This window comes from Lissotriton vulgaris, chromosome 9, assembly GCF_964263255.1.
Source record: "Lissotriton vulgaris chromosome 9, aLisVul1.2, whole genome shotgun sequence".
In the NCBI taxonomy this organism is placed as follows: domain Eukaryota; kingdom Metazoa; phylum Chordata; class Amphibia; order Caudata; family Salamandridae; genus Lissotriton; species Lissotriton vulgaris.
In genome coordinates, this window is record NC_141697.1 from 865,365,877 (window position 1) to 865,390,711 (window position 24,835).

At 45.5% G+C, this 24,835-nt stretch overlaps 1 protein-coding gene across 1 annotated transcript in view; it reads right to left on the bottom strand.

Annotated features, from left to right (window-relative positions):
• The window catches only part of LOC147692382 (cytochrome P450 2G1-like), a 691,661-nt gene extending 685,844 nt beyond the window's left edge, over window positions 1-5,817 (bottom strand). Inside the window, exon 1 of the mRNA XM_086938608.1 lies at window positions 5,516-5,817. Coding sequence (XP_086794734.1) covers window positions 5,516-5,695 — 180 coding nt within the window. The 5' untranslated portion in view covers window positions 5,696-5,817. The remainder of the gene's footprint in view (window positions 1-5,515) is intronic.
• Between the last annotated feature and the right edge of the window lie 19,018 nt (window positions 5,818-24,835).

Sequence of the window (24,835 nt, forward strand, 5' to 3'; positions counted from 1 at the left end):
GCTGCTTCCGGAATAGCCGGAAGTTACCTACTGGCTAAAGAGCAAATAATACGGCTGCTAACAAATAAAAAACCATAGTTAACCAATGGCAAGCAGCAAGAAATAACAAAGCAGTAGGCGGAGTTTCAGCACCCTTATGGACTACCAGATGTCTCGGAGAGACAGCGCATGCGCGCTGCCTAGCCGAGACCTAAAAATGCCTCTAAGGCTAGTTTTTATGAAGGAAGGTGTTCCTTCCTGCACAAAACCAATCCTGCCTGCAATGCAGGAACTCTTGCACCATGGGGCAAGGAGGTCTGTCTTGGAACTAGGCAGCACATAGTGCACCAGCTCAGTGAGAGAGCAGGAAATTGCAGGAATAGTAAATATGGCACATTCCTGTCCTCTCCATTTGATGCTGCGTAGCAAGTTGTCTTATTGAGCTGCATCATATATTGATAAATCTGACCTTATTTCTCAGTGCATTCTGTTAGAACTTGGTAGCAGCTTCTAATCGCAGTACATGGCTAAATTAATACATGAATAAAATAAGAAATGCAGCTCCACATATCTCCGAGCTGGACCACTTACAACGAATAGTTACAGGTTTTGCTTCAATCTGTTTATGTTAGACTCTAGACAGAGCATACTAGCAATAAGATATGAGTGAATGAAGAGAAATGTAATACTTTTGATTCTTTAGAGCTACATTCCGTGCAAGAGGGTTATTGACATTGAGTACTTAGCTTGCTTGCATTAGGTTTGTTACAGTTCCCACACGGCTAGCTAGCTACAAGATCAAAGGCAACATGAATGAATGAAGATTTTTATATAATGCCTCACACGCTCTTTCTTTTTTGTGTTATTCTTCAAACTGATGCCTACATGCAGATGAATGGATGAATGAATACATGAACAAAGTAAAGAGTTTTGGAAGGAAAAGACCACGTGATAGGCTCAAATTACAACGCAAGGCCACTTGTGTTTACAAGCAGTTCGTTACACTGCACATGGAGTAGACTTACTGCAGGAAAAGAAAGAATGAATGAACGCATGAAGATTTTTCGATCATGATATACTATGCACTTGGACCTGTTGTAACCAACGCACAGCCACTCGCATTGTGTGGATTCACTTTGTTATTGTGCACATGGAGCTTATGAGTTGGCAAGGAGGAGGTTACAGTTACTGCTTGCACTGTAAGGCTGCCAGGCACAGTAATGAGGCACAGTGCTGACACAGCACGATGCAAAATCATTGCCACACACGGTTTTCCAAACACTATGCTGCACTATTCAGTGCAACAAGCAGCACACTTAAATAGGTATCATGGTAGCAGAAATACATTGAGTTTGGCTCACCAGACTGCAAAAACGCTGACAACTGTCTTGTTCTGGTTGCATGGCGTTTCACCACAGTGTCAAAACTCATGTGCCCGCTGTTGTAGGGTCTGATCCACATAATACTCTCTGTACTTTGCCTATGTGGCCTTCCATTATATTCATGCAGTTGCGACTTGTCCCAAGAGAAACAAATTCCCCTTTGGACTGGAGTCCCATGTTCATGAAGTGTCAATACACCTTTGCACTTCTCTCAAGTGACCTTGCTATGAGAGGGGTCTAGCCTAAATAAAATCATTGGCAAAGTCATTAGATCTCGTCTACGATAGCTATTGCCATTGTCAAACGTTTTAAGCTTTGTTGCACAGTAGGTCGGCTGGGGTTCAGAATAGCTAAAAGTTAGGAAAAAAGCGCTATGATGGACAGCACTCGACATGTCATAGTGTTTGTTTTTCTGTCTGGGGAGCAGGGCCAGCAACACCTGAGAGAGGGGCCAGTAAATATACATTTTACACACATGCATATAAAACATGCATACATGCATGCATAATTTTCTTAAACAACAACAAATTAAGAGGAACCAGAGATTTCCCTAGAGGCTCATTGATGAATATCCTGGGATCAATGATTTGGTGATTGGGTCTTAGAAACTTCTGAGCGATCTCTTGCAGAATACCTAGGCTATATTCTCTGACAAATATAGTGGCCCCAGGATGACAAAGAACCTTCCCTCCACTGTGAGCCATGGGTCGTAACTGGATGAATCATGTTTAGGTTGAGCCCAAAAACACCAAATCTGTCCATCAATTGTTCTTTTTGCATTTGTCACCCTAAGTGGAACAGATATGCCCAGACATGGGTTCTGTGCTCTCCATGCCACTGGATTCAAGCTCGCCTGGCTATTGAGTGGTGATGCCCCGAAACTGGTCCCAGGTTGCTTGTTTCCCGTCCAAGGAGGACCTGTCCTGGCAGTTCGGGCTAGACTGTTCCCATGGGGAAGAGGGTCAAGACTGATTAGCACATGCCATTCCATAAACTGGAATGGCATGTGGACCAAAAAAAACAATTGATTTGGGCCCAGATCTCTGTACTAGGGTGAATGTTTGACATTGATCATCATTCTTTGACATTTTTGAAAAACAGGGTATTCCAGGGTGGTGTGACTTGCGTGGATCCCATGAGGTTTTCATACCCACAATGCCCTGCAAACCTCAAAATTTCACTGACATCAAACATTTTCCTTACATTTCTGTGATGAAAACTTCAAGAATCTGCAGGAATCTACGAAATTCCTACTACCCAGCATTACCCCATTTGTGCCGATAAAAACACTGTGCCACTTGTGTGGCTGAAATTAGTGCCTGCAACAGGAACGGATCAAATCAAGGTAATGGGAGCTAAAGAGGCTCCCATTGACCTCAGTTTGATTTGTTCCTGTCACGGTCACTAGGCCCAGCCACACACCTCACGCACCAAACTTAATCGGCATAAGTGGGGTAAGCATGGTTGGTAGGATTTCTGTGGATTTCTGTAGTCCACACCTCCATCATAGCTTTCAAGATCCTCAGCTTCCCAAAATGGAAATCACAGGCCTCTGTTATGCACCACACTCAGGAACACACACAGGCAACACAGTACTCACATGCAGTAATACACTGAGGAGCACGACATACATTTACCATGTAGGCCATGACAAGTTAAATGCACAGCAGCTGAACTTTACACAAGTTCGTCTGTAGACACCACTCAGTTTCACATGTAAAAAGTTTTCATACAACTGATTACTATTAAACACAAAACATGTACACTGCCACCACTGTGGCTGTACTATTTAACTCTTGGTAAGGGCTGTAGCTTTTTACCACTGTGAGGGTCGCATTTGATGTGTCTAACTAGACCACAAATGTATGAGGCAGGCCTAGATCAGTTCCAGATATCCATGAAGCTGATGTACTCAGAACAGAGGTGCACATCTGCCGTGGCATAACCTAAAATGATGGAGTCCCCCTGCAGAATGGGAAGAGAGGCCCCGGCTGTTCCGCGCTACCGACGGGGCGCCTAGCGTGGGGGTAGGTTTTCACACCCAGGCTGCTCGCTCTACAGGTACCTTACCTTAACGAGCAGCCCCACGGGAACAGACTGCGGGGCCCACTAGTGATACTCCTAGGGTCTCCCCACTAGAGCAGGACCACTTGGTCTGCTCCCTGATTGACCCAGTGAGGTTGTATCTCTCTCCTTTACTTTATTGTGTTTTTTTCCACTGTGTAGTACCTAGCACCCGAGGTCCTGAAGAATTGCCAGTTAGGCAAGAAACATGTCGACCTATTTAGAGGGTTGAGTTAGCCCACTGTGCCCCACACAGTCCCTATCTCCCCTCCCACTAAGGGAGTCAGCCACGTGAATAAAGACCCTTGTGGACTGACCCACCTTCTTTTAATCTCACTATTCCCTCACGACTACACCTTCACCAGACCCCTTACACGCACTCAACCATTGGCTGGAACAAAAGATCTCCAACAAAGAGCGCCTACTGCGCCCGTCGGACATTGCAGCGCCAGTCTGACGAGGAGCAGGAGACCAATGATGAAGCCTGACAACTAGGTTTCTGGGTGTGAGAGGTCTTCTAGTTCCAACAAGGGAACACCTTGTTCCCTGCTTCTGCTCTACTCCCATACACACACATACCTCTCTATTGTTCGTTTCCCCGGGGAACTTTGTATTCTTTTGCTAATTAGGCCCCTGAGTCTGCCATGTCTCCAATGGATTCAGCCTTGGGCAGAATGGGGCCCCCTTGAAGGGTCGGGGGTACCTGTAAGGTTGGGGGCCAACCTGCCCCACAGAGGCTGCTGGTTCCTTCATTACACCCCTGTACATCCGTCACCATGCATGAGACTTTCTAACAGATATTTTCTATGAAGAGTAACTGCAATTTATATATACTTAAGTTGAAAATAACATACGTTCTTTCCATCCTCTCTAATACATGGTGGGAACAAAGTCATGATTAACATCGTTTATGTTCAAGAAGCGACAAAACGCAATAAAAAATATGCTTTTAACAGACACAACTGTTAATGGCACTATTGTGACATTTTTCATGTTCAAAATGTGAATTTTCTTGTCAGATGTGAGATCATCCTCACTCTTTAGTCAGCAATGGGGGCAAATGTGGCTGCTGCCTGGACTTCAGTGGCAATACATTCTTCCAACAAGTCAGCCCACCACACAATGCTTGACGTGCCACTTGCTGTGCATAACACAATGGGGCATATTTGCAAAGAAATGATGGATCATGGAACTGCGCCAAATTTGGCACAGCTGCGCTCAGACATTTCCAAAATGCAGGGATGATCCATATTTACAATACGGCGTGCCCCTGTGATTTCCCTAGCGCTGGTGCAGCACACATAGAAGCAGCAAGTAGTCATTATTCAATGGTTGTTTTGGTGCAGGAAAGGACACCTTTCCGCACATAAACAATTATTAATGGCATTTTGATTTTTCTATGTGTGCTGCGGAAATATTTCTCCTCGTTTCACCTTTCTAAAGCCTGCTCTTGCATGGCGTTAGTTTTAGGCACTGCTTCAGATTTAGATATCCTTGTAAACCAGGGGCAGCATCAAAAAGCAATTGGTGTTGCGGTGGAAGCCTGCAACAGCACCATTTGCCCGCCCCATTCACGCTAAGTGGTGCATGTAAGGGGGCTGTATTTATAAGGTGCGTTAAGCCACAAAAAGAGGCTTAATGCTGCTTTGTAAATATGGAGAAGGGCTTAGTGCCAACCAGAACGTCGCAAAAAGTGACGTTTTGATGACACTATCCCCTTGTACTTATGCCCAACATATTTCTGTTTGTGCTACTTTGCTCCAAAAAATCTATGTACATATGTAGCTTTTAAAGTACTTAAAAGTGATTAGTATAGGTTTAAATATGAACATTTATTCGCCAGATATTCCTATTTTTACAGATATGCAAAAAGCAAAATGTTTGCTTCTTATTTGGAGCAAAATGACTTTTCACATTTGAAAAGCAGAGTCATTGAAAGTCTAATTTATTACGTAAAAAATATCAAAAACAGCTTGAAATCATGCAGTTTCTCTATACCTGATTAAAAAGTCAGTGAAAATAGTGAAAACAGATTTTCTCTGTTTCTTCCACCAGTGCAACGATTCCATAAAACATCCCAATAGCCTTACCTTCAGCAGAGATGACACCATTTGCCCGCTCTTCACTTGAAGAATGTTGCCCACTATAGGAAGCGGGGTGGGCCCAGGGGGCAGTTTGTGTGCTGGGAACATCCTCCTCCAGACATTTATGACCAGCAGGTAAGAGACGCATGTAACCAGAAAAAGCGAAGCAGCCGCCCCGAGATCCATGTCGGTGAAACGATGAGATGCTTCTCTGCAGAGTCAGTGAGTGAAATGCCTCGCTTCAACTTTTCATGTGGCGCTCTCCAGCGCTGCTGACGTCTTTGTTCTCAGTTAAACTCCTTCAGCCTGCTACAACGTTTGCAGATGTTATTAAATCTTGTTTTGAAATATTGAACGAGTTATGAAACATCGGAGTGTTTGCCAGCTGGCTTTATTTCATTTTGAGCAGAAGTATAATTAATTGCTGCTCTCTTGGTTCCCACTGCATGATTAACTAGCACCGAATCATACAAAGTGAATAGATCACATGGTGAAAAGTTGAAAACACGAACCATATGGGGTTTGGCACGAAGCTGGACCTGAGACAGAGTACGCCAGATTCAAATAAGTAAGTGCTCTGTAATCTGTGAGACAGAGTTAGTCATTTCTAAACCCTTTTTGTCTAGCTTCTCATGTTTAAATTATGGAAGGGTCTATTTAACCCTCAGCCAACCAACAGTACACAATTTCTGCTATTTACCCAGTAGCCTATAACATTAAAGAATCTCTGCTGTTTACCCAGACTACAAAGTAGAGATGATGTACAATTAGACCAGTGGCTGGATAATAGTACCCGCCCAATGAAACACTCTCTCCCGTTCACTTCTGACACCCATCAGTGCCCACTGTACCCAAGAATATCCAAAATCGGTTATATTGTCCAAGGCGTAGACTTCTATTCACGTTAACTCACATAAATCTACACAACCACAACAAGAGCCAAGTACTACTTGGATATATATATTATTTTTCACATGAACAGACCTTTTAGCGACATACACATAAAAAAGTCAACCCAGTGGTTAAGCCCAATGACAGGAACCAGGTAGGGCCAATGATACAATATACACAGATAAGTACCTGGATTCCCACTTTTTAATTTTTTAAAAAATAAACCACACTATATTCTTTTTGTGGTTTGGGTTATTTATTTAACCTCTAGTTTTTTTAATTCTCAATACTTATTCAAAATAGGAAACCTCTTCTTTCTCAGAAGGACATACAATTTACACCACAAATACACATTAAATACAAAAACATATATAAATGACTTGGATCGAAATTAATTAGACCAAATGAACAAACATATATTCACAAATTGCTCCAAAATTGCAACATACAATAAAACACACGGCATTTAATTTATGCGTATGTATTCACGTTTCTTTTTGATTCAAGGAAAATGCAGCTCAATACAATTCATCCAAGAGGCAATAAAACAGATGATTGCCTATTTCTAAAACACTCTGCTAGAATTTTATCAGTTCATTCAATTTAAGAATATGCCGACGCGTTTCCAGCCACGTTTAATTTCTTCGCGGGCTTTGATCAGGGCTTCTTATTATGGGCATAAAGGGGCAATCTATAAAACAAATAAACACTAATCAAGGATGGTGTCTCCACCTTTCCCTCGCAGCCTCCATCAGTTCCTAGTGACACATGTATCATACCTTATAGGTGATTCTTAAATGGGGAGCGTTTAGTGACTTCAAAATTCTGGATGGCGGCCAAAGCGTGGTTAATCTGAAAGAGACATGTATCTAATTGAATATTCATCTTATCTGCACGCAATTACATGGGTCTATCAGTGATCACCCCATTGGAGCGTACCTTACAGTGATTCGTACCAGGTTCTTCCGTATGTGTGGTCTCACTGGGGACCAGGGACTGGGGGCAGCTCTGTGGGAAAAAGAGTGTGTGTAATTGGAAGATGCTCTCTTTCAAAGCCTATTTATTATTTCTCACATTGCATAAGAATCCTTTGCGACGGCATACCTGTCTCCAATTGGGAAAATATTTCGGAAACAGCTTTCCTCTTCTTGTACCGTTCCTATTCTATTCGCTTTTTACTACCCAAGGAGGCCGTCCCCGTTTTCTCTCCAGTTGCTATGGACCCGGCTGTACTCTTCTTCCGCCGTTCCTATATCTTGACTGAGCTCTGCAAATACCGGAAACCTACTTAGTATCGGAGTCACTGCCTGTGCTTGCAGCCAATCTACTTTACAGCAGTTCGAGATAATATCTAACGCGTTCTCAACTATTCTAGTTGTGTCAATGAGGACATCACTGCTTGTTCATATGCCCCAATTGCTTTTGGGACACCGGAAACACAACTAGAGAAACGATCTAAATATCTAAAGAGAAACATAACAGCAGGGCAACAGAAGGCACTGAAAAATGACAATTCTGTCGTTATTAAACAGGCAGATAAGGGGGGAGCCCTGGTTGTCTGGCCAAAAGAGATGTATATAAAAGAAGGGATGTCTCATGTAGAGAACATAGAGTGTTATAGACAAATCAATGATGACCCGACTAGAGATATACAAGAGCAGATTTCAGTGATTGTTAAACATGGCTTAGAACAAAGCTGGTTGAGTCCCAAAGAATTTGAGTATTTATCTAAAAAGTTTCCCAGGGTGCCAGTTTTATACTTCCTCCCAAAAGATACATAAGAGACTAAATGATCCACCTGGACGACCCATCGTCTCGGGGTGTGATTCAGCCCTAGAGCAACTATCAAAGTATGTAGATGTTTTCCTAAAACCTTTTTTAACAGGGGTTTGCTCGTACTTGAGAGACACTACTGACTTTATACACAAAATTGAAACATTAGACTTCAATGACCAAGAACAATGGATGGTGACCTTTGATGTCACCTCATTGTACACCCAAATAATACAAGATGAGGCTCTTGAAGTCATAGAGTTGTATTTGGAAAAAAGAGAAAGACCCCAAAGAGTCCTAACGGAGTTCATTCTCAGTTTGGCGACACTTGCCCTAAAAAAGAATGATTTCAAATTCAATTACTCGTTCTACCTGCAAGTTAAGGGGACCGCCATGGGATGTCCTTTTGCCCCAGAAATGGCGGTCCTCTACATGGCGCAGTTTGAAGAGAAATACATTTTTGAAAATAATCTGTTTTCAAAGAATATCACACAATGGCTTTGTTACATCGACGGTGTTTGTTGCCTGTGGTCAGGCACGAGTGATGAGTTAGACCACTTCTTTGGTTGGCTTAATTGTAGACACAAGGATATTAAATTCTGTTGTTCGAAAAGCCAAACTAAATTGACATTCCTGAACGTGGAGGTGGTCCCTAGAGAAGGGCACCTCTCGTTCACTTTACACCAGAAGGTAACAGACAAAAACACTATCCTAAACTTTGGGAGTTCACACCCCAAAAGTTTAAAAGAAAATCTCCCCTACGGCTAGCTACTGCGTATTCGCAGAAATAGCTCATGTTGAGATGACTTTGACTATCATGCAGAGGTATTCTGTGACCAGATGCAAGCGAGGGGGTATCCTAGAAAGATGCTCAAGCATGCTAGGAAACGAGCATGGGACACGCCAAGAGAGGCACTGTTGGAAAAGAGAGAGAACCAGCATTGGATAAGCTAGTCTGTGTGACCACATTTGGACCGCATACTAACAAATTCAAACAGATAATAATGCGAAATTGGCATCTTTTGGAAAACATGGAGGTAAAATTATCGCGTCTTATGTTTGCAATGAGGAAAAGCAAAAGTATTGGGCAGGAATTGGTAAGAGCTGACATCTTCACTAGTGAAGTGAAAAAAGACCTACTTTCCGAATGGGGATTAAAACCATTAGAGGGTCACCACAAATGTGAAAAGTGTGTTGCCTGTGCAAGCACGATAGAAGGAACAGAATTTAATCATGAAAACATTAAATGGAAACACTCAACATTCCCGAATTGCAGGACAAAAAAGTTTATATATGCCGTGGTCTGCCATGTCGAAAAATCTACATTGGCAAAACCAACCAACAAATTAATCAAAGAATTACACAGCATCGCTCTAGAATTAAAAAGAAAGTGTGTACAACCCCTATGGTTGACCATTTCATGAAAGAAAACCACTCTGAGCATGATTTCAAATGGACAGTCCTGATGGTGGTGAACGCATCCAGAATTACTGCAGACATCGACTCCATATTATTGACTAAAGAAGCTTACCTGATTATGACATTTAACAGCATTCTAACAGGCCATAACGAAATGTCTGAGCTATCTAGGGTTGTCTAAGACCAACCAGTAAAGGTGTTATAGGCACAACACTCGTCTGGTGGTGAGCATAAGAGCGAACATGACTAAAGTATAGGTAAATAATATGCTTGGTTTGACAAACCTGTCACTAAGACCCCATTTATGTACACCCTTAAAAATGAGAGTTAAGAAGCTTCCACAGTAAAAGTGACTTTACTGGTGGCGGCCGAAGATATAAAACATAGAAACTCCTTCGATGCAATAGGCAAGCTTGCAAATGAACAACGAGCAAAGTAAACAGCTGGGATTGGTATTGTGCTAATGGAACTTAAAATGTGGATTATTTAATGAGGAATGAATGTGAGTAAAGTTTAAATATATCCCACTAATTAAGTCATACAAAACTCAAATATATGCCGGAAATCCCCGTGATTAAATTCAAGACTTTAACTCCCAGCACCCTTTGAGGCGCAAGGTACAGGATATCGTGGGTACCGCTTCCGGGTGACCGGACTCAGCGGATTTCCAGCATTGAAGACGCCGAGGGTGGTGGAAGAAATGGAGACGGTCAAATTGAATAGTGCATAAAGAATAGGTGAGAACGCGTTAGATATTATCTCGAACTGCTGTAAAGTAGATTGGCGGCACGCACAGGCAGTGACTCCGTTACTAAGTAGATTTCCGGTATTTGCAGAGCTCAGTCAAGATATAGGAACGGCGGAAGAAGAGTACAGTCGGGTCCATAACAACTGGAGAGAAAACGAGGACGGCCTCCTTGGGTAGTAAAAAGCGAATAGAATAGGAACGGTACAAGAAGAGGAAATCCGTTTCCAAAATGTTTTCCAAATTGGAGACAGGTATGCCATTGCAAAGGATTCTTATGCAATGTGAGCAATAATAAATAGGCTTTGAAAGAGAGCATCTTCCAATTACACATACTCTTTTTCCCACAGAGCTCCCCCCAGTCCCCGGTCCCCAGTGAGACCACACATACGGAAGAACCTGGTACGAATCACTGTAAGGTACGCTCCAATGGGGTGATCGCTGATAGACCCATGTAATTGGGTGCAGATAAGATGAATATTCAATTAGATACATGTCTCTTTCAGATTAACCACGCTTTGGCCGCCACCCAGAATTTTGAAGTCACTAAACGCTCCCCATTTAAGAATCACCTATAAGGTATGATACATGTGTCACTAGGAACTGATGGAGGCTGCGAGGGAAAGGTGGAGACACCATTGTTGATTAGTGTTTATTTGTTTTATAGATTACCCCTTTATGCCAATAATAAGAAGCCCTAATGAAAGCCCGCAAAGAAATTAAACGTGGCTGGAAACGCGTCGGCATATTCTTAAATTGAATGAACTGATAAAATTCTAGCAGAGAGTTTTAGAAATAGGCAATCATCTGTTTTGTTGCTTCTTGGATGAATTGCATTGAGCAGCATTTTCCTTGAATCAAAAAGAAACGTGAATACATACGCATAAATTAAATGCAGTGTGTTTTAATGTATGTTGCAATTTTGGAGCAATTTGTGAATATATGTTTGTTCATTTGGTCTAATTAACTTTGATCTAAGTCATTTATATATGTTGTTGTATTTAATGTGTATTTGTGGTGTAAATTGTATGTCCTTCTGAGAAAGAAGAGGTTTCCTATTTTGAATAAGTAGTGAGAATTAAAAAAACAAGAGGTTAAATAAATAACCCAAACCACAAAAAGAATATAGTGTGGTTTATTTAAAAAAAAAATTAAAATTAAAAAGTGGGAATCCAGGTACTTTTTCTGTGTATATTGTATCATTGGCCCTACCTGGTTCCTGTCATTGGGCTTAACCCCTGGGTTGACTAACTATAGAGCGGGTTTTTACTCGCGAGGGTTGTGGATGACGAAAAGTAGTAAAGTAAGTAGGTAGACGCTTTTTTTCATCAAGGTGGCTATCCACCTGACTTAGGATGTCAGAAAAGGATACTCTCTCTTTCTCAGAGGATCATATACAGAATTTAATTTCGGCCCCTTCCCCCTTTGCAGCGATCTCATTAAGTACTGAAGCGAAACAGCAGAATGAGGCTGACAGCTTGGTTCGATTAAGCAAGAAGCACATCAGAACTGAATTACATGGACATTTCCTACTACAACACTTAAGAGCAGGCACAATCCCCTGGGGTTTACAAGTTAAAAACACCGGGTCATATTTATTGATGATCCAGAGTATAAAAAGGGCTTCAGTGGAATTAGCACAAAGTGCAGTAGGGATTTAATGGTCCACACAATTGAAACTGTCGCCAGACTAAGCAAAAAAGAGCTTGAAGAGCTAGAAAAACGAACTGAAGAGCTCATAAATAATCACTCAGACATTGAAGCTAAGGCTCTGTTAGAAAAGATTGAAAAGGAAATTGTTACCTTTAAGGATAACACGATTAGTTATAAGACATTCAAATTTGAGAAAGATAGTAAATCTTTCAGCTTAGAACAAGCTTATCCTTATTTAAAAGAGGATTATTATACATCGGGGGAGTCCCGAAGGGCATTTGTAAACTACCAGGGTCGTTCACGGAATAGGTTTAAGACCTTTTCAGAAACTTCATCATCTGACTCTTCTACTGACTCAGACTCTAGAACAGGACAACAACAACAAAAGAAACAGGGAGGGGCTTCTATTTTAGAAAAGGGCCAGCAAAAAAACAAAGTAAGGTTCAAGCAAATCCCTTGGGAGATGCGAACAAGGAGGCAGTTTTACAAATCCTAGAAGAAAGTTCGATTGTTAATCTGTCAACAAAAATACTGACCCCGAGTGAGCGTTCAGTATTAGAATTATGATTAAAATTTGTTCCCAATCGAGCGATAGACTTTACAAAGTTGAAATTAGAAACATTGGAGTTTTGCCGCAAGATACGTTGAAAGGCATTTTTTGCAGATAAAGAATATAAACAGAATCTTGGAGTAACAAGGCTGGCAAACAAATCTAAATTTATTCCCCCTGTTTCCAGTGTCCCAAAAGCAATTGGGGCATATGAACAAGCAGTGATGTCCTCATTGACACAACTAGAGAAATGATCTAAATATCTAAAGAGAAACATAACAACAGGGCAACAGAAGGCACTTGTGGATCTGAAAAATGACAATTCTCTCGTTATTAAACAGGCAGATAAGGGGGAGCCCTGGTTATCTGGCCAAAAGAGATGTATATAAAAGAAGGGATGTCTCATGTAGAGAACATAGAGTGTTATAGACAAATCAATGATGACCCGAATAGAGATATACAAGAGCAGATTTCAGTGATTGTTAAACATGGCTTAGAACAAAGCTGGTTGGGTCCCAAAGAATTTGAGTATTTATCTAAAAAGTTTCCCAGGGTGCCAGTTTTATACTTCCTCCCGAAGATACATAAGAGACTAAATGATCCACCTGGACGACCCATCGTCTCGGGTGTGATTCAGCCCTAGAGCCACTATCAAAGTATGTAGATGTTTTCCTAAAACATTTTTTAACAGGGGTTCGCTCGTACTTGAGAGACACTACTGACTTTATACACAAAATTGAAACAGTAGACTTCAATGACCAAGAACAATGGATGGTGACCTTTGATGTCACCTCATTGTACACCTAAATACCACAAGATGAGGCTCTTGAAGTCATAGAGTTGTATTTGGAAAAAAGAGAAATACCCCATATAGTCCCAATGGAGTTCATTCTCAGTTTGGCGACACTTGCCCTAAAAAAGAATTATTTCAAATTCAATAACTCGTTCTACCTGCAAGTTAAGGGGACCGCCATGGGATGTCCTTTTGCCCCAGAAATGGCGGTCCTCTACATGGCGCAGTTTGAAGAGAAATACATTTTTGAAAATAATAAGTTTTCAAAGAATATCACACAATGGCTTTGTTACATCGACGATGTCTGGTGCCTGTGGTCAGGCACGAGTGATGAGTTAGACCACTTCTTTGGTTGGCTTAATTGCAGACACAAGGATATTAAATTCTGTTGTTCGAAAAGCCAGACTAAATTGACATTCCTGGACGTGGAGGTGGTCCCTAGAGAAGGGCACCTCTCGGTCACTTTACACCGGAAGGTAACAGACAAAAATACTATCCTACACTTTGGGAGTTCACACCCCAAAAGTTTAAAAGAAAATCTCCCTTACGTCCAGCAACTGCGTATTCGCAGAAATTGCTCATGTAGAGATGACTTTGACTATCATGCAGAGGTATTCTGTGACCAGATGCAAGCGAGGGGGTATCCTAGAAAGATGCTCAAGCATGCTAGGAAACGAGCATGGAACACGCCAAGAGAGGCACTGTTGGAAAAGAAAGAGAAACCAGCATTGGATAAGCTAGTCTGTGTGACCACATTTGGACCGCAGACTAACAAATTCAAACAGATAATAATGCGAAATTGGCATCTTTTGGAAAACATGGAGGTAAAATTATCGCGTCCTATGTTTGCAATGAGGAAAAGCAAAAGTATTGGGCAGGTTTGGTAAGAGCTGACATCTTCACTAAGGAAGTGAAAAAAGATCTACTTTCCCAATGGGGATTAAAACCAGTAGAGGGTCACCACAAATCTGGAAAGTGTGTTGCCTGTGCAAGCACGATAGAAGGAACAGAATTTAATCATGAAAACATTAAATGGAAACACTCAACATTCACGAATTGCAGGACAATTTTTTTTATATATGCCATGGTCTGCCCATGTCAAAAAATCTACATTGGCAAAACCAATCAACAAATTAATCAAAGAATTACACAGCATCGCTCTAGAATTAAAAAGAAAGTGTGTACAGCCCCTGTGGTTGACCATTTCATGAAAGAAAACCACTCTGAACATGATTTCAAATGGTCAGTCCTGATGGCGGTAAACGCATCCAGAATTACTGCAGACATCGACTCCATATTATTGACTACAGAAGCTTACATGATTATGAAATTTAACAACATTCTAACAGGCCTTAACAAAATGTCTGAGCTATCTTGGGTTGTCTAAGACCAACCTGTAAAGGTGTTATAGGCACAACACTCGTCTGGTGGTGAGCATAAGAGCGAACATGACTAAAGTATAGGTAAATAATATGCTTAGTTTGACAAACCTGTCACTAAGACCCCATTTATGTACACCCTTAAAAATGAGAGTTAAGAGGCTTCCATAGTAAAAGTGACTTTACTGGTGGCGGCCGAAGATATAAAACATAGAAACTCCTTCGATGCAATAGGCAAGCTTGCAAAGGAACAACGAGCAAAGTAAACAGCTGGGATTGGTATTGTGCTAATGGGACTTAAAATGTGGATTATTTAATGAGGAATGAATGTGAGTAAAGTTTAAATATATCCCACTTATTAAGTCATACATAACTCAAATATATGCCGGAAATCCCCGTGATTACATTCAAGACTACAACTCCCAGCACCCTTTGAGGCGCAAGGTATAGGATATCGTGGGTACCGCTTCCGGGTGACCGGACTCAGCGGATTGCCAGCATTGAAGACGCCGAGGGTGGTGGAAGAAATGGAGAAGGTCGAATTGAATAGTGCATAAAGAATAGGTGAGAACGCGTTAGATATTATCTCGAACTGCTGTAAAGTAGATTGGCCGCACGCACAGGCAGTGACTCCGATACTAAGTAGATTTCCGGTATTTGCAGAGCTCAGTCAAGATATAGGAACGGCGGAAGAAGAGTACAGCCGGGTCCATAACAACCGGAGAGAAAGCGAGGACGGCCTCCTTGGGTAGTAAAAAGCGAATAAAATAGGAACGGTACAAGAAGAGGAAATCCGTTTCCGAAATGTTTTCCAAATTGGAGACAGGTATGCCGTCGCAAAGGATTCTTATGCAATGTGAGAAATAATAAATAGGCTTTGAAAGAGAGCATCTTCCAATTACACATACTCTTTTTCCCACAGAGCTGCCCCCAGTCCCCGGTCCCCAGTGAGACCACACATACGGAAGAACCTGGTACGAATCACTGTAAGGTACGCTCCAATGGGGTGATCGCTGATGGACCCATGTAATTGGGTGCAGATAAGATAATTATTCAATTAGATACATGTCTCTTTCAGATTAACCACGCTTTGGCCGCCACCCAGAATTTTGAAGTCACTAAACGCTCCCCATTTAAGAATCACCTATAAGGTATGATACATGTGTCACTAGGAACTGATGGAGGCTGCGAGGGAAAGGTGGAGACACTATTGTTGATTAGTGTTTATTTGTTTTATAGATTGCCCCTTTATGCCCATAATAGGAAGCCCTGATAAAAGTCCGCGAAGAAATTAAACGTGGCTGGAAACGCGTCGGCATAGTCTTAAATTGAATGAACTGATAAAATTCTAGCAGATTGTTTTAGAAATAGGCAATCATCTGTTTTGTTGCTTCTTGGATAAGATCCAAGTCATTTATATATGTTGTTGTATTTAATGTGTATTTGTGGTGTAAATTGTATGTCCTTCTGAGAAAGAAGAGGTTTCCTATTTTGAATAATTAGTGAGAATTAAAAAAACAAGAGGTTAAATAAATAACACAAAACACAAAATGAATATAGTGTGGTATATTTTTTAAAAAATTTAAAAATTAAAAAGTGGGAATCCAGGTACTTTTTCTGTGTATATACACATAACAAAGGCAGTACGGAAATTAGGCATAACCTTATCATTGATTTCAGCTTCGCCGTCCACATGTATTTAAATGTGTAGGCCGACTCGGCCACATCCCCATGACAAAAGGCAGTAAGGAAATTAGGCATAACAATATCATTTGATCTCAGCTTCTCTCGACACATGTATTTAAATTTGTTGGCCGACTCGTCCGATCCAGCTGCACACATTGTGCCGGCAGGCCCAAACGCGCTACAGCAAACATTGCATTGCTTGAAATACTGGCCACCGCATAGCGCACCGGGCCACCGATGTACCTGAACACAGGCCGCCTCCCAAAGAGTCCACACAGACTATACATTGCGGGATACGGCAGTAAATACAGGACCACCAGCAGGTGAGTCCCCTCCCCACGCCTTCCCTCAGCAGTAGAGTCCAGTACCACCAGCAGGTCAGTCCCCTCCTCGCCTATCCACTGCACAGCTCCATCGTACCCCCTCTTGGGGTGCATCCAGTCGCTGAACCTCCATTGCTGCGCATGCCCCCTTTTGTGTTAACTGGCAGCGCTCCGCCACAGGGCAAGAAGGTCCCTGGCGCACTCGCCCTCCCCCCTATACATGGCGCTGTCTGTGCTCCACAATAGCCCCCATACCATGTGGATAAAGATCTCCAACCTCTCTGCAAACAGATGCACCTCATCCTCATGGAACAAACTCTCTCATCCCGGGACGTAGCAATGTGTGTCTTATAGAACCCGTGGAGGACTTTGCTAAAATGCTTTGTACGAAATGATTCCGCTTCATTACAGATTCAGTAACTGGCTATTACCGTAACCCCACTAGCTATGGCTGCTCGTGAAATTAATTCTAACCACCAATCACTGTTTTTGGAAGACATCGTCTAAAGTCCTTAGTAATATTTTATTTGTTGATTAATTAAAACCAATACAACAAAAAAGCAACATATACAAACCAAACACAATAACCAATTGAACAAACGGGAGTACAGTGCAAAGATAAAAATTGACCATAGTTGATTAATTATTTCCAGTTAGGGATTATAGTGCTACCAATATTTTCACAGATTGGGTAGCGATCTACAGGTTCAACAATAAAGTGCAATGTGCTTACAAAGCAGAAAATAAAATACAATGTGCTAGCCAAAAATGGTTGGTGACATTTTCACACAATATCTATTACTGTCATATTGCAAAAACAATGCTAAAGTGACCTATGCTATCATCATAAAGTGAACAGTGCATTAAGTGCAATTAGTTAGCAGCAAATGTTCAATTGTCAAAAAATTTCAGTGCATTAAGTTCGATAGGCTAGCAGCAAATATTCAATATTAATTAGCGACAAAGCAAAGGAACAGTATCACAAATATCTAAAACTAAAACCGACTAAAATACACTTTTAAGACAGAATCAATACTAAAATGGGGATAAAGTGGGGGCGTGGCTTGGCCAGCGAACATGGCGGTCGTGTAGAGCCGGAGCTCCGACCAGCCGATCAACATCCTTCATAAAATATCCTTGCCCTGGTCATCTCTAGTGACTCCCTGCACCTTAGTAGCTGCCCGAACCCTGAGACGACGGAAAACTGCGGCTGGGGTCGCCTGCGTCCATTCCTGTGGCTGGGAGGTGACCCGGAGGGGAACCGAGAGACGAGCTGTCCGGTGCGGCCTGCTGAGCCAGGACCTCGATTTTCGGCGTCTGCCGCCTGGCGAGAGGGGCCGCGCTGAGTGCCACAGAAGTGCCGGCCCTGCTGCTGAACGACGGATCCTGGGTCCCTGGAGTGGCAGACCCCGCTGGGCGACGCTGCTGGGGCGGCAGCTACAGAATACGCCCGGCGAGTGCCTGCAAACGAGGGGGGCCGAGGAGCGTGACCGCCATTGGAACTGCCGCCGGCGCGAGGTGAGCTGCGCCAGCCAGACGAGTGCCTGCCCTGGACCCGGCGAGAGACTGCCACGGAACCAGGTCAGAGCGGTGCCCAGTGGGAGACAAGCGGGCGGGTCGCCGAACCGCATTGCCCGTTCGGGGGTCAGGTCGGACCCCGGGCCCACCTCCATTAGCTGTACCTGACCGGCGATCTGCTGCGCTGTCTAGGAGGCCTGAGCCCCGTGAGGAGGAGGGCAGAATCGGGGCGTACTGAGGGCAGCAGTGGGTGTTGATCGGCCCGGCGGCGGGGTCTCGAGGGGTCGGCAGGGCCCCGTGGTGTCTCGGGGGTCAATTCGGACCCCGGTGCCTAATATTGGTGGAGCGAACTGCGTGGTGTCTCCCCCCCTGGCCTAGCGGATTGCACATTGCGGACCAGATATCCCTGGGAGCCGGCCGGGGGGCGAAGCTGGTCTCCGCGGGCTGCGGCGAGGGACCTGCTCATTGTGCCGCCATCTTGTAGCAGAGCACCTTGCGGCGAGCGAGGTTTGCTGGGCAACGTCAACTGGAAGACGGCCAGAGGGAGGCTCCTTGACAACATCATGACACGGGGTGGAGGTGGAAGCCAGGGTAAGCAGGGCCCCATTGACACATTTACTGAAGCTGCGGGCGGAAAAGGGCCACAGCCCCGGTGCCGGACAACGCTGCACTTCTGGCTGCGATTACGCAGTCCAGAGATGTTCTGGACGCTAAGATTGGAGCAGTGGGCTCAGATGTTATGCTCCTTCAGCAGGACTTGCGAAACACCGTGGAACGCATAACAGGCGCAGAAACACGTATTTCAGCCGTAGAAGACAACAGGACTACCCTAAAAAAGAGGGTCGTTGCCCTTGAGAGGACACAGAAGGGTCTGGTTTCGAGAGCGGAGGAGGCGGAGGGACGCGCCAGGCGCAGCAATCTTCGCTTCCTGGGATTTCCAGAAGACTGCGAAAAGGGCAATGCGGAGCGTTTCCTGACACAATGGCTGGTGGGATGGATGCCGGCCGACACTCTCTCATGCTGCTTCGTGGTGGAAAGGGCCCATCGGGCTCTGACGCAGAAACCTCCGGTGGGGGAGCGCCCTCGCCCCATGATCGCCAAACTGCTAAATTATGCTGACAGGGACGCCATCCTAAAACAGGCGAGATTGTAGGGCCAACTTCTGTTTGAGAACTCTCATATCCTCATTTTCCCGGACTACACGAGGTTAGTGCAGCAGCAGAGACAATCTTTCGCAGCGGCCAAGGCCCGCGTTCGAGGCCTGAAACTGCCCTATGCCTTGCTCTACCCAGCGCGATTGCGGGTCGTCTTCAAGTCCCGCACCTTCTTTTTTGATACCCCGGAAGCCGTCTTTCAGTGGACGGACGAGACTGTATGAGTACGAGTCAACACAGCAAAAGGCGGGGAATCTGACTCCTCAACCAGGGGCCCCCCGGGTGGGGGTCCTGAAGACCAGCGAAAGCGCCGGGGTAGATCTCACTCGAACCGCAGCTCACACTCACGATCAAAAACACGTAAAGATAAAGACCCGCAGGAGGCCAATGCTGATGTGCACTGAGTGTGGGGAAAACGGACACTTGCACTTCCATTGGATTGATAACTTTGACCAGGGCGTTTAACATGGCTGGAAGCCACGTTTACTCAGGGTTGGGAGGGAACGACAGCCTAGTTCAACATGGGCTGCGATGAGGGGATCCATTGGAGGGGGTGCTCCCTGGCTCCCGGTTGGGGCCGGGAATACACCCTGACCACGACTGGTGCTTCCATGTTTGGGAGGTGCGGGTGGGGGGGGGACTGTTGGGGTTCGGGGATGTTCTGGTTCAAGGTGAGGGTCTGCGCGTATTATGCTGCTTCCGATCCGTGGTGGGTACTGCCATTGTTGCCTACGGCGGGACACTTACAACGTATGTGCTTCTACATAAATGTCATCAGAAAACATGGGATCACGGCTAGGTCCCTGCGGGACACGCATAATGAGCTGGAATGTGCGAGGGATGCTGGATAAGGTTAAGGGGGGGGCTGTGTTTACCTGGGCCAAGAGAAGGGGAACAGATATTATGTTACTGCAGGAAACCCATCTATTGGGCACCAAAGCGCCCTGCCTTCAGCAAACCGGCTTTACACAGGCGTTTCATTCTGGCTTTACGGGGGGGTCACGGGGTGTGGCCATTCTGATACATCGTAGAGTCCCCTTTGTCCATAGGCGCACATGGCTAGACGCACAGGGCAGGTATGTGTTCGTACAGGATGAGATTGGGGGTGAAGTGGTAGTCATTGGCAGTGTGTTTACGCCGCCCCCGCTGCAGTGGGCCCTGGTGGAGAAGCTGATGTCTATTTGGGTGGACATGCCTACTGCTTTAACCATTGTGGGGGGGATTGGAATGATGTTATGGAGGTCTCGTGGGATAGATGGCGGGGCGCTGCTGGTGATGGCGAGGTGGCCGGGAGGGAGGGGCAGGCAACACGATTGAAAGCAATGGTTACGGGGCTGGACTGGGTGGACTCCTGGAGGTACAAACAAGGGACACGTAGGGAATTCACATACTTTTCCACAGCGCGCGACTCGTTCTCGCACCTAGACTATATCTTCGTTCCACGAGCGATGGCCAACAGGCTTCTGTCGGCGGAGATTTTGCCACGGGCACTATCGGATCATTCTTCAGTCTCTGAAGTGGTTGACACTGGGCGTACCTGGCAGCCATTTAGATGGCGCCTGTCACCTTGGCAATTGATGCAGCCCTCATATCGCACTCACATGACATGCGAACTTGCGCACTTCCTGTCCACCAATGTGGGCTCAGTGGAATCCCCGGCAGTGCTGTGGGAGGCAATGAAGCCCACTATGCGGGGAATTGACATCTCTTGGTGCTCAGCGGCACAGAAGGACAAGTGCAGGGACCTAGTGCGGCGAGAGGCGGAGCTGGAAGATCTAGAGCGTAGGGGACGAGGGGAGGATGGCGGACGGGAGAGGCGTCAGCTGGTGTTAGCGCAACAGCAGAACACTTCGATTCTGTTAGACGAGGCCCGCCAGCCCTGGCTTGCCACGCGCAGCAGAATATACCAGTGGGGCAATAAGTCCTGCATAATGCTTCATCGCCTGTGTCAGGGCATCACGCATGCCCAGCCACTGCCCCAGATAATCACCCAGGATGGGGAGCCGCTGTTGGAGCCCAGCGCGATAGCGGGTAGTTTTGCCGCATATTATGAGACCCTATATGTGCCCCAGGAGTGCCTAGATGCTGAAATGGTGCAGCGATTCATAGACGACCTTCCGCCGAGGGCCGTCTCGGATGAGGTTCACGAGGCGTTAGATCGGCCGCTGACGGATGACAAACTGGCAACGGCCCTGGGCGAGCTGAACCCGGGCAAGGCGCCTGGCCCAAATGGGTTCCCGAGCAAATTCTTTCGACAATACACGACTCAGTTGACGCCCCACTTCCGGCCAGTTATCGAGGAGGCATGTGAGAGTGGTACGCTGCCCCCGGATTGGAGACATGCGAAGGTAGTTGTCTTCTTGAAGCCGAGGCGCCCCCCGGAGAGACATGATTCCTACCGTCCCATCTCGTTGCTCAATACCGAGGCCAAGATACTAGCAAAGGCCCTCGCTAATAGACTCAAGCCCCATATCACAGAATTGGTGCATCCGGACCAAGCTGGCTTTATGCCCCAGCGTGCCACCCGACATAATATCAGGCGGGCTCAAGTGGCGATCTCGGCTTGGCGGGGGTTGGGAGAACGAGCAGCGCTTCTGTTGGCGGACATGGATAGGGCGTTCGACTCCCTGAGCTGGACGTACCTATTGGGCCGTCTGAACCTGGGCCCCCGATTCCTGGCTTATGTACGCCTCCTATATACAGATCTGACGGCAGCAGTACGAGTGGGCGGAGGAATATCCCGTTCTTTCGGTATCCAGCGGGGGACGAGGCAGGGGTGCCCCCTCTCACCGTACCTATTTGCACTCGCAATGGAACCACTTGCAGCGTGGGTATGGATCGATGCCCAACTGAAAGGCTTCCAGTGGTCGCCTGATGTAGCAGATAGGATAGCCCTATACGCAGATGATGTGCTGTTTTTCCTCACCGACCTGGAACGCTCGGGACCTCGCATTATGCGAATCCTACAAATTTTTGGTGAAACCTCAGGTCTCTATATGAACCCCGGGAAGTCAACACTCTGGATGCTGGGGGGCCCGCGGCCAATTGGAGAGTGGGCCAACGAGCTGCAGGTGGCCACAGATGGAGTGAAATATCTGGGGGTATACCTCACGGAAGACGCGTCTGTAGCCATGGAGCGCAATATTGTCCCGGTATGGGAGCGCACGCGGGAGGATCTTAAAGTATGGTCCAGGATGCCACTCTCAATTCAGGGTCGATCAGCCATTTTCAAGATGGTGGTGCTCCCGCGCTTACTTTATCAACTACAGAATCATCCGGCGCTGGTTCCACAAGTTTGGTTTCGGCGCTTAAATGCGGCACTGAGTGGCTTCCTGTGGGAGGGGGGCGCTGCGCGGGTTGCATTGCGGACTTGCTTTCGCTCCACTTTTACGGGAGGGCTCGCCACGTCGGATGTCCTCTCATACTATCAGGCATCCCACCTGCTAGTGTTGAATGACTGGTGGTATGCAGACAGGGGAAACCCGGCGTAGGCAGTGGAGCGAGCCCTGATGGGCTCCGCTTCCGTACATACACTACTATATTCGACACCTCTTAGGAAGTCCCTACCATCCGTCACGCAGGTGGTCTTTCAGGTTTGGCGGCAGGCCTTGCGTAGGGTGGGCTGGTGGAATATCCTGACACTAGAAACCCCATTGTGGCAGAATGTTAGAATGCGGCCCTAGTGGGCTTCCGGAGTTGGGACGCGATAGGCATCTCTACATTAGGTGATGTCATGTCGAGGGGTGTGCTCAAGTCATTTGACGCTCTGCGAGAGGGATTCGAAATGCCACACACCCAATTTTATAAATACCTCCAATTCCGGCATGCTCTTACTCCATATCTTTGGGGAGTGGAAGACATACCTGAATTCAGTCCCATTGAGGCCAAGGTCTTTATGGGAGAACTGCCAGACAAAAAGATATCTCACATCTAGCAAAACTTAGTGCGACACAGCTCCACAGACCTTGCCCAACTTAGGACCAAGTGGGAACGGGATGTTGGGGAGCTAGATGAGGAGGATTGGGTGGAGGCACTGGAGGGGCCCAGGGGGGCGGCCATTTCCACGCGCTTGCGACTGATACAATTCAGGTACCTTCATAGAACATACTACACTAGGCAGCGCCTGTGGAGGGCGGGTTTGATAGCGTCCCCAGATTGCCTCAGGTGTGGGTCAGAGGTGGGTACGCTGCTGCACACAGTATGGGATTGCAGGGCCCTACAGCGGTTCTGGGATAGAGTATTTAGTTGTTTGAATGAGGTTCTGGCCTGGGCGCTTCAGAGAGATCCCAAGTTGGCCCTTCTACACGTGCTGTCTGGAGTGGGGGGCAACCGATATAAGCGTCATTTACTGCTATTGGGACTAACCTTGGCCAAAAGGGACATCGCCCGCTCTTGGAGGAGCCCCGAGCCCCGTCACTCATAGCTTGGCAGAATGGGATGGACTTTTGTATGGGCCTGGAACAACCAGTGTATGTGGCTAGGGGGTTTCCGCTTAAACATTATAGAATTTGAAAGCGGTGGGCAGACTATCGGGGCCTGGACCTGGAACCACCTCCAGAGGACGATATCTCACAACTCATGTAATAATCTGACAGCCCGTGATCTGAGTGGACACAGTGGCACGATTGGAGGAGTACCATGTCCCGAGCACGGCACGGGCGGACTAGGCAGCGGCACACGTGGGGGGGGGTTGAGGGTGGGATGGGGGAGGGAGGGGGGGTTGTGCGACCATGCACTTCGTTATTTGTTTCAACTGTTTGATTACCAATGAAAATGCGTGCACGTCACTGTACTCAATAACTTGCCTCTAGTGATTGACTCTGGATGTCAGAGCGTTACTGGATATATTTCTATCATGAAACTAATAAAATCTGTTTTAAAAAAAAAAATTGGGATAAAGTGCATATATGCCATTCAATAAAAGTAGTAAACATAATAAGAGGAACGTTTAAAAGTACTCTAAAACAGCTAATATAACATGGTTAAACAGTGCCATAAAAATAATCCATCGACCCCTTCAAAACATCAACATCTCATTTCATAGGCATAACAAAATTTAACATTTACTTTGGTTGTCAACCTTGCGTAATTTCTTTTCCACTCTAAAATTGAATTGAACAAATTGCTGTATAATATAAACGTTGACACCGCTCACGCAGAATATTAGTGCCGATCTACAAGTTCTAAGACCCATTTCTTTAAAAATAGGTTTTAAAATTGTTTTCCGTTCCTGCAACATTTTTGGGCATAATGTTACCATATGCAGCAAGGTTTCATCGTACTGCCCAAACAGCCTACAAATATTTGATGCTCATTTGGACTCCCATTTAGGGGTTCCATCTTTTGTTGGATAAATTCCAAACCTTAGTAACGGAAATTTCTTTTTAATTAGGGGTTTTTGATGAAAGAGTAAATAGTAAGTAAGTAAGTAATCTTTTGATG